This window comes from Lithobates pipiens, unplaced genomic scaffold (assembly GCF_037356315.1).
Source record: "Lithobates pipiens isolate NorthernLeopardFrog02 unplaced genomic scaffold, aLitPip1_a1.2 Scaffold_8, whole genome shotgun sequence".
NCBI lineage: Eukaryota > Metazoa > Chordata > Amphibia > Anura > Ranidae > Lithobates > Lithobates pipiens.
This window is the reverse complement of record NW_027507903.1, coordinates 193362559-193381703: the sequence shown is the minus strand read 5'-3', so window position 1 is coordinate 193381703 and position 19145 is coordinate 193362559. Positions and strand designations below refer to the sequence as shown.

Sequence of the window (19145 nt, the reverse complement as noted above, 5' to 3'; positions counted from 1 at the left end):
AAACACTGTTCAAAAGACTCATTGTGCCTCATAGATTATACGTTGGGGTGTCTGCTTTCCAAAATGGGGTCATTTTGTGGGTAATTCCATTGTCCTGGTGCTCCAGGGCCTTCAAAAGTGAAATAGGTTGTTAGGAAATTAGAGGTGTAATTTATGCTCCTAGAACACCTGATGGTGCTCCCTGTATGTATGAGCTCAGGCTGTGTAAAAGTCACACGCGTGGTATCGCCATAAATCGGGAGGAGTAGCAGAATGTATTTTGATGTGTCATTTTTGCTATATACATGCTACGAGGCAAAAATATCTTCTAAACTGACCACTTTGTGTAAAAAAAATAAGTTTTAATTTTCTTTCCACGTTTTCCGAAGACTTGTGGAAAATAAAATGAACCATTCAAAAGACGCATTATGCCTCAGAGTAGACGTTGGGGTGTCCATTTTTCAAAATGGGGTCATTTTGTGGGTAATACCACTGTCCTGGGGCTCCAGGGTCTTCACAAATGTAATAGGCGATTAGGAAATTAGAGGTGTAATTTTATGCTCCTAGAACCCCTGACGGTACTCCCTGCATGTTGGGGCAACACAGTGGTGCAGTGGTTAGCACTCTCACCTAGCAGTAAGAAGGGTCGCTGGTTCGTATCCCAACCATGACACTACCTGCCTGAAGTTTGCATGTTCTCCCTGTGCCTGCGTGGGTTTCCTCTGGGTACTCCGGTTTCCTCCCACAATCCAAAGACATGCATGTAGGTTAATTGGCTTCTGTCCAAAATTGGCCCTAGTATATGAATGGGGACCTTGGATTGTGGGCTCCTTGAGGGTAGGGATCCCTCCCGAGTCAATTAGAACCACCCTTCAATGCAATTACAGCTGCAAGTCTTTTGGGGTATGTCTCTACCAGCTTTGCACATCTAGAGAGTAACATTTTTCCCCATTCTTTGCAAAATAGCACAAGCTCTGTCAGATTGGATGGAGAGCATCTGAACAGCAATTTTCAAGTCTTGCCACAGATTCCCAATTGGATTTACAGTGGGGACAGAAAGTATTCAGGCCCTCTTAAATTTTTCATTATTTCTTATATTGCAGCCATTTGCTAAAATCATCAAGTTAATTTTTTCCTCAATGTACACACAGCACCCCATATTGACAGAAAAACACAATTGTTGACATTTTTTGCAGATTTATTTAAAAAGAAAAAAACTAAAATATCACATGGTCCCAAGTATTCAGACCCTTTGCTGTGACACTCATATTTAACTCAGACGCTATCCATTATTTTTGACCATCCTTGAGATGGTTCTACACCTTAATTCAAGTCCAGCTGCGTTTGATTATACTGATTGGACTTGAGTAGGAGCCACACACCTGTCTATATAAGACCTTACAGCTCACAGTGTATGTCAGAGCAAATGAGAATCATGAGGTCAAAAAGGAACTGCCTGAAGAGCACAGAGACAGAATTGTGGCAAGGCACAGATCTGGCCAAGGTTACAAAAACATTTCTGCTGCACTTAAGGTTCCTTAGAGCACAGTGGCCGCCATAATCCTTATGCAAGATGTTTTGCATGGCCAGTACCCTTCCTAGAGCTGGCCGTCTGTCCAAACTGAGCTATCAGGGGAGAAGAGCCTTGATGAGAGAGGTAAAGAAGAACCCAAAGATCACTGTGGCTGAGGTCCAGAGGTGCAGTCGGGAGAAAGTTGTAGAAAGTCAACTTTCACTGCAGCCCTCCACCCTGCCACTCGGGGCTTTATGGCAGAGTGGCCTGATGGAAGCCTCTCCTCAGTGCAAGACACATGAAAGCCCGCATGGAGTTTGCTTAAAAAAAAAAAAAAAAAAAAAAAAAAACACACCGGAATGACTCCAAGATGGTGAGAAATAAGATTCTTTGGTCAGATGAGACCAAGATAGAACTTTTTGTCCTTAATTCTAAGCGGTATGTGTGGAGAAAACCAGGCACTGCTCATCACCTGTCCAATACAGTCACATCAGTGAAGCATGGTGGTGGCAGCATCATGCTGTACGGGTGTTTTTCAGCTGCAGGGACAGGACGACTGGTTGCAATCGAGGGAAAGATGAATGCGGCCAAGTACAGGTATATCCTGGGCGAAAATCTTCTCCAGAGTGCTCAGGACCTCAGACTGGACCGAAGGTTTACCTTCCAACAAGACAATGACCCCAAGTACACATCTAAAATAACAAAGGAGTGGCTTAACAACAACTCTGACTGTTCTTGAATTGCCCAGCCAGAGCCCTGACTTTAACCCAACTGAGCATCTTTGGAGAGACCTAAAAATGTCTGTCCACCAATGTTTACCATCCAACCTGACAGAACTGGAGAGGATCTGCAAGGAGGAATGGAGGAGGATCCCCAAATCCAGGTGTGAAAAACTTGTTGCATCTTTCCCAAAAAGACTCATGGCTGCATTAGATCAAAAGGGTTCTTCTACTAAATACTGAGCAAAGGGTCTGAATACTTAGGACCATGTGATATTTCAGTTTTTTTTTTAATAAATCTGCAAAAATATCAACAATTCTGTGTTTTTCTGTCAATAGGTGCTGTGTGTACATTAATGAGGAAAAAAATGAACGTAAATGATTTTAGCAAATGGCTGCAATATAAAAAAAAAAAAAAAAAAAAAGTGAAAAATGTAAGCGGGTCTGAATACTTTCGTCCCCACTGTAGGTATAGACTTTGACTGGGCCATTCTACATGAATAGGCTTTGATCTAAACCATTCCATTGTATCTCTGTTTAGGGTTGTTGTCCTGCTGGGAGGTGAACCTTCAGCCCAGTCTCATGTCTTTTGCAGACTATCAAGTTTTCTTCTAAGATTGCCCTGTATTTGGCTCCATCCATCTTCCCATCAACTCTGACCAGCTTCCCTGTCCCTGCTGAAGAAAAGCATCCCCACAACATGATGCTGCCACCACCACGTTTCACAGTGGGCAGGGTGTGTTCAGGGTGATGTGCAATGTTAGTTTTCTACCACATATAGCATTTTGCTTTTAGGTCAAAAAGTTAAATTTTGGTCTCATCTGACCAGAGCATCTTCTGCCACATGTTTGCCTTGTCCACCACATGGCTTCTAGCAAACTGTAAAATGGGACTACTTAGGACTCTGTCAACAATGGCTTTCTTCTTGCCACTCTTCCATTAAGGCCAGATTTGTGGAGTGCACCACTAATAGTTGTCCTGTGGACAGATTCTCCCACCTGAGCTGCGGATCTCTGCAGCTCCTCCAGAGTTACCATGGGCCTCTTGGTTGCTTCTCTGATTAATACTCTCCTTGCCCACCCTGTCAGTTTAGGTGGATGGCCATGTCTTGGTAGGTTTGCAGTTGTGCCATACTCTTTCCATTGTTCAATGTTGGATTGAACAGTGCTCCATGAGATGTTCAAATCGCGTGATTTTTTTTATACCCTAACCCTGCTCTACAACTTTATCCCTGACCTGTCTGGTGTGTTCCTTGGCCTTCATGATGCTATTTGTTCACTAAGATTCTCTAACAGACCTCCGAGGGCTTCACAAAACAGCAGTATTTATACTGATATTAAATTACACACAGGTGGACTCCATTTACTAATTAGGTGACTTTCGAGGCAACTGGTTCCACTAGATTTTAGTTAGGGCTATCAGAGTAAAGGAGCCGAATACAAATGCACGCCACACTTTTTAGATTTAACTTGTAAAAACAATTTAAAGCCATTTATCACTTTCCTTCCACTTCACAATTATGTACCACTTTGTGTTGGTCTATCACATAAAATACATTTACTTTTTTGGTTGCAAAATGACAAAATGTGGTAAATTTCAAGGGGTATGAATACTTTTTAAAGACACTGTAGAGCACCCCAATAGCAAGGTAAAAAAAAAAAACTTCTGTCTTTAGAACCATAAACCTCTTGGCCCAGGACTACATGTCCCATGAGGCATTGCTCCTTACACATTCACAAGTTCTCAGGCACTTACTGATGTGTACTGAGCTGTATGTGTGCGGCACTGTATTTCCTGATATGTAAACAAATAATGCATTCTTTATGCAGGCCAAGGAATCATTTAAGAAAATAGTTGACAAGCATTTTCATAATCGATCAATTAGTTGTTTCAGACCTAGCTGAGAGCCTGAGCTGGCTGCTTCCACCCCCCTCCACACCCTAGTGCTCCAGTGAGCGTGGGGGGGGGGGGGGGTGGAACAGCGGCAACTGTCACTAGCTCTCTGCTCTGGGAGCTGTGAGAACTGGAGCGATCTGTGTTTAAGCGCTCAGTTCTCAGTATTAGAGACAGCAGGGGACAGATGCTATATGGATGCAGCATCGGTCCAACAGTACAAGTATGAATCTGAAGAAAAAAGGAAAAAATAAAAATAAAAAAACTGCCATACTTCTCTCATAGAGCAACATAGATGGAACAAGGTAGCACAAACTAGGTCAGTGATGGCGAACCTTGGCATCCCAGATGTTTTGGAACTACATTTCTCATGATGCTCATGCACTCTGCAGTGTAGTTGGGCATCATGGGAAATGTAGTTCCAAAACATCTGGGGGTGCCAAGGTTCGCCATCACTGAACTAGGTGGATAAAGAAAAGGTGTAAACTATGGAGTCCTACTCAGGAAGGCTTGTGGCACCTTTGATGCGTAACCTAGCTTTAGCTTTCAGTATAGTCAAAAGGCCTTCCACACAGGCCTGACTTAATGGTCACTTGTAATATTAGAGGTCATTACACATGACCAGTAACAAACAAGAGGACAATGCAGACAAATATACCTACATTCTTTATATCACACACTATAAGACTTTTACACTATTAATTATATTTGTATACAAATAAATATATTACCTTCACAGGCAACACTCATCGAAAAAGATGTGGTCTGATTAATTCTACCACCGTCTTTATTGCAGAATGTGACACTTCCAATTAAAACTTTTACATCAAGATCCAATGTCTTTGAATCACTAGTAGCATCAATTTCCCACTTGTCACAGATGCACTGTACCTAAAAAGACATTACCAGTTTAAAAACATGCAGAACCAGTACTATATGCCATTTTAAAGAGGAAGTAAACTCTCCCACTCTGATGCTTCTTTTCATTTAGTCCATTATAATAAGTAATTATCAAACTATAGCCACTTTAATCCAGCCCAAATCGCATATTACTGTTTAAAGAAACTTTAAAAAAAACTTGTTTCCAGGGGTTAGGCAGCGCCATCTTAAGTATTGTTTTCTGAGTCCACAGTGGAGTGTATTTCCTCCCTTACATTGAGCACTTACTGTACTGTTAACCAAGCCTCCTTCTCAATCCAATGTTTCTATGGCAACCCTGCTTCCCTGCTCATAGCTGACTTGTTTTATTTCATAGTATTTACTTGTGCTGATGTCTAATGTTTGCCTTTGTTAGTCTTATCAGCTTCAGCTGATAAGACTGCAGTAATGGCTAAATTTACACTGTATGTCATGTCACATGGTCAGATGGTGTGTAGAAGGAAGCTCTGAATGACTGCTGGGAGTTCAGTGTTGTGTGCCGTAGGAAGTCCTGATAACAGATAGATAAGACAGAGTGTACCGTAAATCAGGGGAGATCTGGACATGCTCAGTGACTTAATTCTAAAGAACAAAAAGGATTACAACAATACTAAGTAAGGAAACATCTACAAGCAGGGTTCATTCAGGTTTTTTATGCCGATTTACATGGGACAAAGTTGTGGGGGAGGGTTTACAACCACTTTAACTGCACAGTTACAGTGAGGAAAAAAAATAAAAAAATTTGGTCCCCTGCTGATTTTGTACTTTTGCCCACTGACAAAGAAATGATCAGTCTATGATTTTAATGGTAGTTTTATTTTGACAGCGAGACCAAATAAAAATAGAATTTTTGTACAGACTGTCAAATCCTTTTCTCTGATGTTCATTGACGGACACAGCACCTTAATCTTGACTTTAGGGTTATATTGCTACCTTTAAAAACAAGCACAGTACCACCCAAGGGGCACTCCTAGTGGCTATAACCCCTCACTCTGCTCCCCGCAGCTCAGTTCGTCAAAAAGCAGTACAAAAATAAATAGGAGGGGTGAGTGCTGTGTCCGTCAATGAACATCAGAGAAAAAGGATTTTACAGCGAGTACAAAAATCCTATTTTCTCTTTCGTTCATTGACGGATACAGCACCTTAATCTTGACCTTAGGGACGTCCCCAAGCAGTGCCAAAAATGAGGGGTGGGAACATAAAAGAAAATAAACTCCACCCATAACAAAGAGAGCTCCCCATCAGGGGAGTCGCAACCTTAAAAAACGGCCACCTGCAAAACCTTGCAGCCGAAGCATGCATCCACATCGACCTTGTAAAATTTGGTGAAGTGTACCTTACACACCTGAGAAACGGATGCTTGATGTCGGAAAGCCCAGGAAGCACCAATTGCCCTGGTAGAATGCACCGTGACAGGAAAGGGAGACACCCACCCCCTTACGGCATATGCCTGAACCATAATCTGTCTGATTCACTGAGAAATGGTGGCAGACGAGACCATCAGGCCCTTCTTCGGACTAACCACGGATACTGAGTCCGACCTCCGGAAAGCAGCCGTAGCAGACAGATACACCCTCAGAGCCTGGACCACATCCAAAAGAATGTAAAGTGACCTCCTTGGGATGGGATGGCCTAGGACATAATAATAATGTCCTCATTTAGATAAAAAGCCGAAAACAATCTTCGGAAGAAAAGAAGGCTGTGGACGCAGCACCGCCTTATCCTTGTGGAGAATCAAGTAGGGAGACTTGCAAGACAAGACCACCAACTCAGAAACCCACCTAGCAGGTGTAATAGCCATTAGAAAGACTACTTTGTGTCAATAAGGGGATCTCCCTAATGTTTCCAAAGGCAGTTTCTGAAGCACAGAGAGCACCAGATTCAGATCCCACGGGGCAGCGGCAGGCGTACCGGAGGGGCCACATGCCGAATCCCCTGAAAAATGCATGTACCAATGAGTGATTCGCCAAAGGGAGGAAGAAGAGGAAGAGGAAGAGGAAGAGGAAGAGGAAGAGGAAGAGGAAGAGGAAGAGGAAGAAGAAGAAGAAGAAGAGCCAAAGCCGATATCTGCCCCTTAATGGTGCTTAATACAAGTTTCTGATCCACTCTTCACTGCAAAAACAGCAGGATCCTGGAAACTGAATATGTACACGGACGCCACCCCATCTCACACATGGAGAGGTAGGCCTTCCATGTGCGATGATAAATCTTCAGAGAAGAAGACTTCCGTGCCCTCAGCATAGAGGAAAATTACCAAAGCTGTCAGTCCTCGGTCCCTCAGCACCTGGCTTTCAAAAGTCGTGCTGTTAAAACCAGCGACGGTAAAGCAGGGTGAAGTATCAGACCTTGGGACAGCAGGTCCTCCCGCATCGGCAACCGCCAAGGAACATCTGCCACCATTTGTACTATATTGGCGTACCAAGGACATCAAAGCCAATCTGGGGCAATCAGAATCTCCGGAATACCCTCGGCCTCCACACTGCGTAGCAGACGAGAGAGGAGTCTGAGAGGGGGAAAGGCATAAATCAACCGATAATGCCCCCATGGGGGCACCAACGCATCAGACGCAGTCACCCAAGGATCCTTTGATCTGGTCACAAACCTGTGCACCTTCCGATTGAACCAAGAGGCGAGGAGAGTCACATCTGGCATGCCCCACCTTCCAGATGCAGTGACCATTCCCCCTGGTGTAGCAACTGGCCAGAATGTATATGGCTGACAGCAGGCACACGCTGCTCTGCCCACTGTAGGATGTGAGAGACCTCCAGCGCTGCAGCTTAGCTCCTTGTCCCTCCTTGATGATTGACATACACTACTGAAGTGGCGTTGTCCGACTGGATCCTGACCGGACGCCCCTGCAGTCTCTGCGACCATGTGGAGTGGCACCGCCTGATCGCTCTAAGCGCCAACAGATTGATCGGCAGGTGGGAATCTTCCTGCGTCCAGCGACCCTGGGCCAACTGGATGCCCCAAACTCCCCACCAGCCGGTTAGGCTGGTGTCCGTCGTGATCACCATCCAATGAAGAGGAAGGAACGACTTCCCGGACCGAAGAGCCAGAGACCTCAGCCACCAGAGAAGCGAAGCCCTGACTAGCTGGCTCACCCAAATTTGACAATCCAGGGATGTCAGAGATTTGTCCCATTTGGACAGGATCTCTTTCTGAAAGACTCGAATGTGGAATTGAGCATACGGTACCGCCTCGAAAGTGGCTACCATGAGAACCAGAACGCTCATGCAAAAAATGCAGCAAGGACCACCTGCGGGACATCAGTAACTGCACCGCAGATTGAAGAGTCTGCAGCTTGTTCGAAAGGGAGAAAGACTCTCGCCTATGGAGGAGTCCAGAATCAACCCCAAAGTACTCCAGGCACTGAGTCGGCATCAACACCCAGCTAAACTCCCGAAGGAGTCTGTATGGCAATCTCGACATTCTCCCTTAATTCTGTGGCCGAAGCTGTTCTCAGGAAGAGGTTGTCCAGGTAACCCATGATCGCTATCCCCCGTTGTATCAGAAACGCCAGAATTGGGGCCAGTACCTTGGTGAAGACCCTTGGGAGCCATCGCTAGTCCAAAGGGAAGAGCTACAAATTGGCAGTGCTCACCCGACCGCAAATCGCAGAAACCTCTGGTGTCTGACGCATATGGGGACCTGCAAGTACGCATCCTTGATGTCCAAAGAGGCCAAGAAATCCCCTTGATGGCGTGCAGGGACCACGAAATTAACCAATTCCATCCTGAAACTCTGCACCATCACGAAGCAATTGAGGGCCTTGAGGTCCAGTACCGGACAGGCCCCTTCCTTCTTCAGGATTGGAGTAGAATCCCTGAAACCTTTCCGAGGTCGGTACATTTGCCATCACCCCATGCAGTAGCAGGTCCTGTACTGCCCATAACAGGGCCTCCCGATGAGCTGGAATAAGATGAAGGTTGGAGAGAAAAAAAAAAAATCTGTTTGGCGCACAAGTAAAACTCCATGTTGTAGCCTGACCCAACCAGTTTGCAAACCCACTGGTCGGAAATAAGAGAGGCCCACCGGACTGCAAATTCCCGAAGACTACCCCCCCCCCACCCGAGAATCGGGCGAGGACAAACCTTCATGCAGCAGCTGACTTGTTCAGGCTTATTCGACTTGCGATACCAGGGACGCATTTGTCCCTCTGTGGGCACCTTGTCAGACTAGGAACGCTTACCTTCTGACCCGGGCGGATGAAAAAGCCGCTTCCGAGCAGAAAAAGAGGGCCCTTGCCTACGGCATGGCTCCTTACCGTTTCTAGACTGTGGGAGGAAAGTACTCTTTCCCCCAATAACATTCTTAATAATGTCATCCAGCGAGGCACCAAACAGCCTCTCACATTAAAAGGGCAAATCTGCCAGCGCTTTCTTAGATGCCTGGTCCGCAGTCCAGCATTTAAGCCAAATCAGGAGACGCAGCACCACTGCGGATACTGAGGCTCTAGAAAGCAAGGAGGTGGTATCCAGGGCCGCATCAGACATACTTAAGGCCGTGCACCAACTGGTCTGCCAGTTCCACACAGACTAGGGAAACCTGTTCCTTTCCCAACTTGCGGTGCAACAACTTAGCCCATTCAGTAAGTGTTTGAGACACCAGAGCCGTGGCTAACACAGGCCGCAATCCCGACCCCACCACTGTAAACATGGATCGGGCAACCACCTTGGCCATTCTGTGGGCAGGGTCCTTGAAAGAGGGGGACCCTTCCACCGCAATCGTGGTTACCTTATTCAACCTAGATTCCGGGGGGGGGGTCAACAAGCAGAGGAGATATCCGTTTTTTCAGGAAACTCTCCTCAAAGGGATAACGCACCACCATTCGTCTCGGGACTGAAAAGACCCGCTGCGGGCTTTCCTACTCCTTGTAAATAAACTTATCAAAATAAGTTAGGCGGGGAAACACCTTAGCGGTGCGGACCAGCTTGTGGGACCCAAAAGGGGCCGATGCCCCCATCGTATCCTCTATCTTTAAGGTATTACAACACCAGATTTCCATAATGTTTACTGTAAAAAAAAAAAAAAAAAAAAAAAGCCATTATTTTTTAATCAAGATTTTTTTTTTTTTTTTTTTTCTCTCGTAATCTCCTTTTTATTTTTTACATAACGTTTCCACAACACCATTATTATCTTGTATTTGTAAACCTCAAGGAGGTTGCTTGGTGTTGGTGTCCCTTGTTAATTTGACATTGTATTTATGAAATGTACCTGCCTACTCACAAACAAAATTTGCTATTTGAAGAAAAACACATAGGCAAGTATTTTCAGAAACAAAAATCTCAATTTATTTTCCCTCATAACAAAAGAAAGATGAAGGCAACACTGGAGAAACTGCTGGAATTTATGAAGCCTTTGGCACCCAAGGCAGACATTCACTTTGTGGCCAAAATATCTTGAGAAGTCCATATAGAAGGGAGGTCAATCTGGTCCCAGAGATCAGGAACAGCAGCAGATGACATATCTGTCCCCGGCTATGGAACTACAAACAGGCCGTGTGTTCTGTCAGACCACACTGAAGCCAGGCAATCACTTTTGGCTCTTCCGTGCAACCTTCCTTGAGTAGGAAGGAGGATGGGGGAGCGCACACAGGTGGACGTCATCCGTCATTTGGCACCTCAAAAACAACTTTTTCACAGTTGAGGTGTTGGCCTACCTCCATTTTCTGTAAATTAGAGGCTATGTAGATGCCATAGGCATCTACAGCATCGGGATGGGGGGGGATTTCTGGGCCTCATTAATGAGGGCCAGTGTTGCCTCCTCCGTTTTACTCCCCTTCCTGGGCCTTTTGGTTGGAAGGCGGAGGGGAGGGACTTGGGATTGGGTGCGACTGGGCCCCGCCACCTCCTGGCTGACACCCCCCCCCCCCCCTCCTCCACCTGTGTGCCACATTCCCGAGCCTCGTCTTGGCTGAGGTCTTCCTGTGTATGAAGAAGGGACATAGATTTTGTTTTTGGTTCATCACACAAAATTTTCAGCTCAATGACTGTTGCAAATTGAATGTTAATATAAAAAAGACTAGCATTCTGATCCCAGCATTTTTCCTTCTTGTCACAATCATTTTTGGCCCCTACTGTTTATTGATATGTCAAACACTTTGATAAATCATTCGTTATCAATAACATCTAGTTACCAACAATCATTTTCCCACAAAAAATAGGTTTCCAAATACTATACCTGGCTCCAAGTACCAAGTATACCTTTTGTTTCATTCTTATAGGGGAGCAAAGACTCAGGATGTCTGAGCACACCAGGGACCTCCCCAGCTCCTGAAGAAGGGGAATATAGGAGGTCACAATCTGAGGATATGGAGGAAGGAGAGGTGGTGGAGATTGTCACCACAACAGGTGAGTGTCTGACACCCCAGATTCAGGTAATAGAGGGTATGCATACATATTTATAATACATGGTGTGTATTTTATTTTTTTAGGTGATGTACAAGTTGTGGAAGAACAATCTCATCATTTCACCAGTGACAGTACCCAAAAGGCTAATCCAAGAGATAATGCATTGTAGTCAGGATTTAGACTGTATAAAGCAAAAAACAACTGAGATTGAACAAAAACTGAAGAACATGATTATATTCTTCCTAGGACATCAAATACCCAAAAAATGTCACCTTTTTTATACCACAAATTTTTTTAACATTTTAAAAGCCAAATTTTGAAGATGCATACAATGTGTGCATCTTCAGGGGATATCAATGTATGCTTTTTGTGGCTGAAACCCCTTCCTCAAAACTCAAGTAAGAGAGAGGAAGTGATTGCACCCCCAAAAACACGTCCACTGATCCCCGATGGGAGATAGCACATGTTGACATTAGGCATGGGATCAGGAGGGAAATGCCCAGTTTGGCTCCCAAATTGTGTGCATCTTCAAAATTTGGCTTTTACAGGGGTGACGTCACCGCATCTGATGAAGGCAATAGCAAGACATTTTTGACACTATAATGTCTGATATTCCCTTCAGTGTTTAACCACTTGCCGACCGCCGCACGACGATGTACGTCGACAGAATGGCACGGGCAGGCATAAGGGCTTACATGTACGTCCTTGCCTGCCCGTGGGTCGGGGGCCCGATCGGGCCCCCGCCCGGTGCCTGCGGCGGTCGGTATTCGTTCGGGAGCGATCCCGGACGAGGGGACGGCCATTCATTCATGGCCACCCCCTCGCGATCGCTCCCGACGAATGAAAATGCTCCGTGACATCACTTCCTCTCCTGTAATGTAAACACAGGAGAGGAAGTGATGTATTCTCTCCTCCGTGTCGGTATTTTTCGTTCCGACACCGAGGAGAGAGGATCGGTGAGTTGCACCAACACGACACTACACAGTAGAACATGCCAGGCACACTCACACCCCCCCGATCACCCCCCCAATTACCCCTGCCCCCCAGTCACAGTGACACCAATGTCATTTTTTTTTTTTTTTGCATTGGTGTCATTTGTGACTGTAATAACTGTTAGGGCAGTTAGGGTTAGCCCCCTTTAGTTCTAATGTACCCCCCTAACCCCCCCAATAAAGGTTTAACCCCGTGATCACCCCCCGTCGCCAGTGTCACTAAGGCTGGGTTCACATTGCAGCGGTTTATGAGAACGAATGTGATTCGCAGCACACTGCAGTGCAAATCACAATTGATCTCTGTGCGATTCGAGTTCAGCCATACAGATAGTATGGCTGAATTCGCATCGCACCCGCCGCAAATTCGCACAGGACCCTTTTTTTGGCCCGCAGCAGAATCGGATCGCATGGGTGTTCACACCATGCGATCCGAGTTTGCAGATCGCACTGCGATATGCGAACTGATCTGGGGGTGTCAGTAACATTTCACTGACACTCCCAGCAGTTCGCATAGGGCAGTGTGAACTGCCGCCGGGAGGCATGCGATGCGGGAACCCGCCGCGGATTCGTGGCGTTCCCGCATCGCTCCAGTGTGAACCCAGCCTAATAAGCGATCGTTTTTCTGATCGCTGTATTAGTGTCACAGGTGACGCTAGTTAGGCAGGTAGGTATTTAGGTTCGCCGCAGCTTTTTATAGCGCCAGGGACCCCCATATACTACCGCATAAAGCCCCCTGATTGCCCCCTAGTTAACCCTTTCACCAGTGATCACCATATAACTGTTACAGGTGACGCTGGTTGGTTAGTTATTTTTTTATAGTTTCAGGGCACCCACCATTTATTACCTAGTCTCACTAGTGTACCCCTAAATTTAGGGGTGTCTACTTTCCAAAATGGGGTCATTTGGGGGGGGTTTGTGCCATCTTGGCATTTTATGGCCTTCAAAACTGTAACGCCCTTAGAAAGCCTGAAGGCGGTGCTTGGTTTTCGGGGCCCCGTACGCGGCTAGGCTCCCAAAAAGTCCCACATATGTGGTATCCCCGTACTCAGGAGAAGCAGCAGAATTTATTTTGGGGTGTAATTTCACATATGCCCATGGCATGCGTGAGCAATATATCATTTAGTGACAACTTTGTAAAAAAAAAAAAAAAAAAAAAAAAGTTTGTAATTTTCCCGCAACTTGTGGCAAAATATAAAATATTCCATGGACTCAACATGCCTCTCAGCAAATAGCTTGGGGTGTCTACTTTCTAAAATGGGGTCATTTGTGGGGGTTTTGTGCCATCTTGGCATTTTATGGCCTTCAAAACTGTAATAGGTAGTGAGGAGTGAAGTCAAATATTTACGCCCTTAGAAAACCTGAAGGCGGTTCTTGGCTTTCGGGGCCCCGTACGCGGCTAGGCTCCCAAAAAGTCCCACATATGTGGTATCCCCGTACTCAGGAGAAGCAGCAGAATTTATTTTGGGGTGTCATTTCACATATGCCCATAGCATGTGTGAGCAATATATCATTTAGTGACAACTTTGAATGACAAAAAAAAAATTTTTTTTTTTTTTTACACAATCGCTTGAGGCAAAAAAATAAAATATTCAATGGGCTCAACATGCCACTTATCAATTTCCTTAGGGTGTCTACTTTCCAAAATGGGGTCATTTGGGGGGCCCTGCCATTTTAGCACCTCAAGAAATGAGATAGGCAGTCGTAAACTAAAAGCTGCGTAAATTCCAGAAAACGTACCTTAGTTTGTAGATGTGACAACTTTTGCGCAAACCAATAAATATACAATTATTGACTTTTTTTTTACCAAAGACATGTGGCTGAATACATTTTGGCCTAAATGTATGACTAAAATTGAGTTTATTGGATTTTTCTAATAACAAAAAGTAGAAAATATCATTTTTTTTCAAAATTTTCGGTCTTTTTACGTTTATATCGCAAAAAATAAAAATCGCAGAGGCAATCAAATACCATCAAAAGAAAGCTCTATTTGTGGGAAGAAAAGGACGCAAATTTTGTTTGGGTACAACATTGCATGACCGCGCAATTACCAGTTAAAGCAGCGCAGTGCCAAATTGTAAAAAGACCTCTGGTCATTTACCAGCAAAATGGTCCGGTCTGAAAGTGGTTAAATGTTGAACTTTGTAAGTTCCAGACTTGTGTATATTTTATGTTTGGAAACATGCCTGGTTTATGTACCCTAAAAAAATTTGGGAAAAAAAAACAAAAAACAAAAACAAGAATTGGTGTTTTTTTTTTTTTTTACCAAAAAATAGGATTTTTTGTACTCACCGTAAAATCATTTTCTCTGTAATTCACTGAACGGCACAGCTCCTCTCTTAGACCATTGGGTTGTATACCTTTCCCTTTTAGAAGACACTAGGCAAAGTTGTAACGCAACATTCAGAACCTTCAGTTCCGCCCAGGGGGCGCTCCCCTAGGCAGCAACCCTCCACCCTGCCTTGCAGTAATCAGTACATCAACAAGTAGTATAACTTAAAGATAAAAGGAGGGGCGGGTGCTGTGTCGGTCAGTGAATTACAGAGAAAAGGATTTTACGGAGAGTACAAAAAATCCTATTTTCTCTTATATTCACCGACCGACACAGCTCCTCTTAGACCATTGGGACGTCCCCAAGTAGTGCCAAATGAGGGGTGGGGAAAAACAGCATAAAAACCTCATCCACCATGGCAAGTGTGAACTAGTAAAACTGTACCCACAAAACAATAGTGCATGGAAACCTCCACCACAAAATCAGGGTACCCTCAAGAGGAGTGACTACCCACAACCGCACAAAAAACACTGCGGAAGTAATGCAACAGTGCATTCTTAAAAGGTACTGTTTTCATCGAAAAAAATACAAAAAAAACTAAAAAAATATTGCATACTCAATTGCAACTATACAGCCACCTGCAAAAACTTTGCGGCCAAACAGGCATCAGCCAATGCACTGACGTCTACCTTGTAGAACTTGGTAAACGTGTGGACAGACGACCAGGTCGCCATCTTACACACCTGAGCTTGGTGTCGGAAGGCCCAAGACATTCCGACTGCCCTTGTGGAATGGGCCCTAACCAGAAACACGGGGCACCTGCCCCTTTAAGGTGTAGGCTTGTACAACAATCTGTCTGATCCAAATGGAAACGCCATGCCTTTCTTGGGACCAGCTACCGAGACAAACAGAGTCGGACTTCCGAAAGGGAGCAGTAATAGAAAAGTACACTTTCAGAGCCCGAACCAAGTCCGCCCATTCAGAAAGTCCATCGGGCCTCCGCCAAAGTCTGTCGGGAAGACCGTCAGACCTAGTCTTTTTTTTTTCTTAAAAGCATGACAGGACCCTTTTAAATATGAGATCTGGGGTCAAAAAGACCTCTGATCTCATATTTACACTAAAATGCAAGAATTTTTTTTTAAAAAAGTCACTAGGGGAAAAAAAAAAAAAATTTCTCCTTTTAAGAGCTATGGGTGGAAGTGACGTTTGATGTAGCTTCCGCTCTCCCATGCTATGGAGCCGAGTGGAGGTCATCTTCCCCTCAGTCGGCAGCCAGGCATCCACGGGAGAGGACGCGATCGTCTTCGCTGTGTCCAGAAAGCAGCGGAGATGACCAGATCGCTGCGGGAGGGGGGTGGGCACCTCTCCTGTCGATAAAAGTAATCTTGAGGTGAATCGGCCATGGAGACCACATTTATCTAAAAGAGAAACGTACACCGTTCCTGAAAATACTGGGTTTATGGCAGCTAGAAACCTCTTACCTCTGTGCTTGTCAACAAGGGTTTCTCCACCAAGTACAAAGTCATGTTTTGCTTGGGGATCAAATACTTTTTTTATTTTACTCACTGAACTGCAACTCAAATTTATAACATTTATATCATGTTTTTTTGGTTGATATTCTGTCCTTATTTAAAATACACCTAGGATAAAAATTATAGACCCTTCATTTCTTTGTAAGTAAGTGTTAAGTTCCTACGTACCTGACTGAGGAGCCCAATAAGGGAGGGCTTCCTCTGCACCAAGTACCCGATTTGCGGCCCCTGGTAGAGCAGACAGGTGGCACGGGAGTGCAGAATGGTATGAGTGGCGGGTCTGCTGCTACAAAGGCTGCTCCAGGGTTCCTGATGCTGCAGAGATGAGGACCAGCTGGGAGGAGGATCAGAAAATCAGACAGACAGGGGATGCTGGAGCAGGTGCCAGAGGCAAACAGGTTGGGTCACAGGCCGGGTCAGTAACTGGCGGGCAGCATGGTATCCAAAAGGAGCAGACAGGTTAAGGTCAGAGGTGAGCTGAAGTCAGGTGCAGGCAGAATACAAGAGAAATCCAAGGTCAATCCAGGTGATTTGGGAAGTTGATCACAAGAGAAGATTAACAGGAGCAGGGGGGGTCACAGAAAGCTGCAGATCAGACAACACTGGTCTTGTCTGCATATCATGTTTAAATAGGCCGTTTGGGGCAGAGAATTGCGCACACACATGTACACTAGCTTGGCCAGCAATGTGTCTTCCACTGAGCACTTCCTGACAGTAAGCAAACTTACAAAATCTGCAGGGGATCAAATAATTATTTTCCCCACTGTATCTGTTCAAATATTTTGAAAGATTTTGCAGGTCTCTTTGTACCTAAAGAGGCATGGCTGCACAATGCCAAGTCTCTTGCAGATGGCAGCAATGAGCCTTTCCACATTAGCAAGCATGTTGCTTGAAGTTTTTCGGTTCAAGGAGTCTGTGGGAGAAAAACTTTTGCAGCATCCTCCTTCTGTGTCTGCCTTGTCTAGGACTAGCATTTCAGGATCTGACTCAGGTAGAGAAACTGGGAGTAGTTCACATCTACGCTGCGGAAACATATGTGTGTTTTTAATGCGCATTAACAGGTCTTGCGTTAGGAAAGTCCATTTACACACAAGTTGCTTTAGCGCATACACTTTTTTTCCTTTTTATGCAGTGCACCACAATGCATGGATAATAAGTTAACATGTATTTTGTGGTGCACAACACGTGTTAGCAAAGTGAATTTAGGTTCCATGAATGGCACCAGAAAAAAAAAAAAAAAAAACACTTCCCGATATAGAGAAAGAGATATGACACAGAGTCCTCAATCACTCTGTTGCAGCCAAACTCAGTATTACTGCACAGGACATGCTTTGTACAGAGTGCTTCCTGTTCATACAAAAAACATAAAAAATAAACATGATCATGTTTACTTTCACAATATTTATGAATGACTACTGGGTTATCCACACAGATCACCCTTGTTGGTGTTCATTCAAGACAGGCAAAGGATAAGCAAGTATGGCACTCAAATTTATTGATCTGCCAATATAAATGATCTATCCTTCCCACTGAGTGTGGGCACTTTTCTCCCTTGCAGAGCCCGGAAAAAAATAAAAATAAAAATCATATTTGAATTCAGCTTCAAATAAATTAAAGCAACCATTGGACTGGTTGCTCAAGTGTTTTTGTATAGATACACAATAATTGTCTTGTTTAGGAGAAAAGATGAAGAAAACTCATTATTTCCATTCATATAAAGAGAACTTTTAAAGGGTCTCATTTATAACAGAGGGTAGAAATCTTGATTCGCTATACAATATATTTTGCAGTACTACTGCAAACCTTGGCTTGGCCATTCATAAAATGTGAGCTGTAGTTTGCAACCTGCAGTATCCTAAGGGGTTCTGTTTAAAGAGGAAGTAAACCCTGATGGGTTTACTTCTTTGTTTCCCTGAAAAGGTAAAGCATAATGGGCTACTATGCATCCCATAGTAGCCTATTATGTGTCACTTACCTGACACAGGAGCCAGCGATGTCACCGCTGTCCCCTGTAGTCCGGATATTGCTGCTCCGGCCACCCTCAGCGCCGGAGCAGCGATGACGTCGCGCCCACGCATGTGCATGGGAGCCGTCACTAACGGCATATCGCCGTTAGCAGCGGCATGCTGTTAACGGCGATAGTGCGCCTGCGCGGCGCTGTCTGCCCATAATCATTGCAAAAGCACGTAACTACTCCACCCGTATACTTCACAAATTCAGCATCTGTACAGATAAAGGAGATTATGTAAAATAATGAATTCAGATACACAATCAAACGTTTAATCATGAAATTCTGCTTTAAAATGGTTTATGTGATAGGTATGAGGAGATATGTGGCAGTTCTTCCCCCCCCCCCCCCCCCCAATACAAACTCCTGATTCACTCCTGAATCCAGCTGAGCACAATGCACATAGAGTAAACTACACTGTAAAACCATAAGTAAAACATACTGCTGTTTTTTTTTTTTTATAGAGACACCATTGTCAAACAAAATTATTATTTGCAAAGCTGTATTCTTATAAAGTATCTGCTAAAGACTTACCTTAATTGCTTTCCAACCACCAGATGTTTTGTCCTCTTCGTAAGCAACACTAACTTTCTGACCAACGCTTAAAGGTTCTCTACTAATCACATCATCAGTTGTGAAACAGATCTGATCATTGATCATTCCATAATCATTGCAAAAGCATGTAACTACTCCATCCGTATACCTCACAAATTCAGCATCTGTACAGATAAAGAAAATTATGTAAAATAATGAATTCAGATACACAATCAAAAGTTAAATGAAAAGAACTTGCATTTTTTTTCCCCCTCATTTTAAACACCCAGAACTATGCACTAGAATTCCAAACTTTGCATACTTGCCACACAGGTGAGGTTATGGCACACATGGTAGAATTTTGACTAACAACGCCGATAATAAAAGAACCAAATATACATTTTCACTTTACAACTAGGAACTGAACAAATGCCA

The 19145-nt window shown here is 44.4% G+C and overlaps 1 protein-coding gene across 1 annotated transcript in view; it reads right to left on the bottom strand.

Moving 5' to 3' along the window:
• Positions 1–19145, bottom strand: part of MOV10L1 (Mov10 like RNA helicase 1) — a 301052-nt gene that overhangs the window by 261883 nt on the left and 20024 nt on the right. The window contains exons 2-3 of the mRNA XM_077473981.1: positions 18711–18895; positions 4836–4995 (exon numbers count right to left, since the gene is read on the bottom strand). Coding sequence (XP_077330107.1) covers positions 4836–4995; positions 18711–18895 — 345 coding nt within the window. The remainder of the gene's footprint in view (positions 1–4835; positions 4996–18710; positions 18896–19145) is intronic.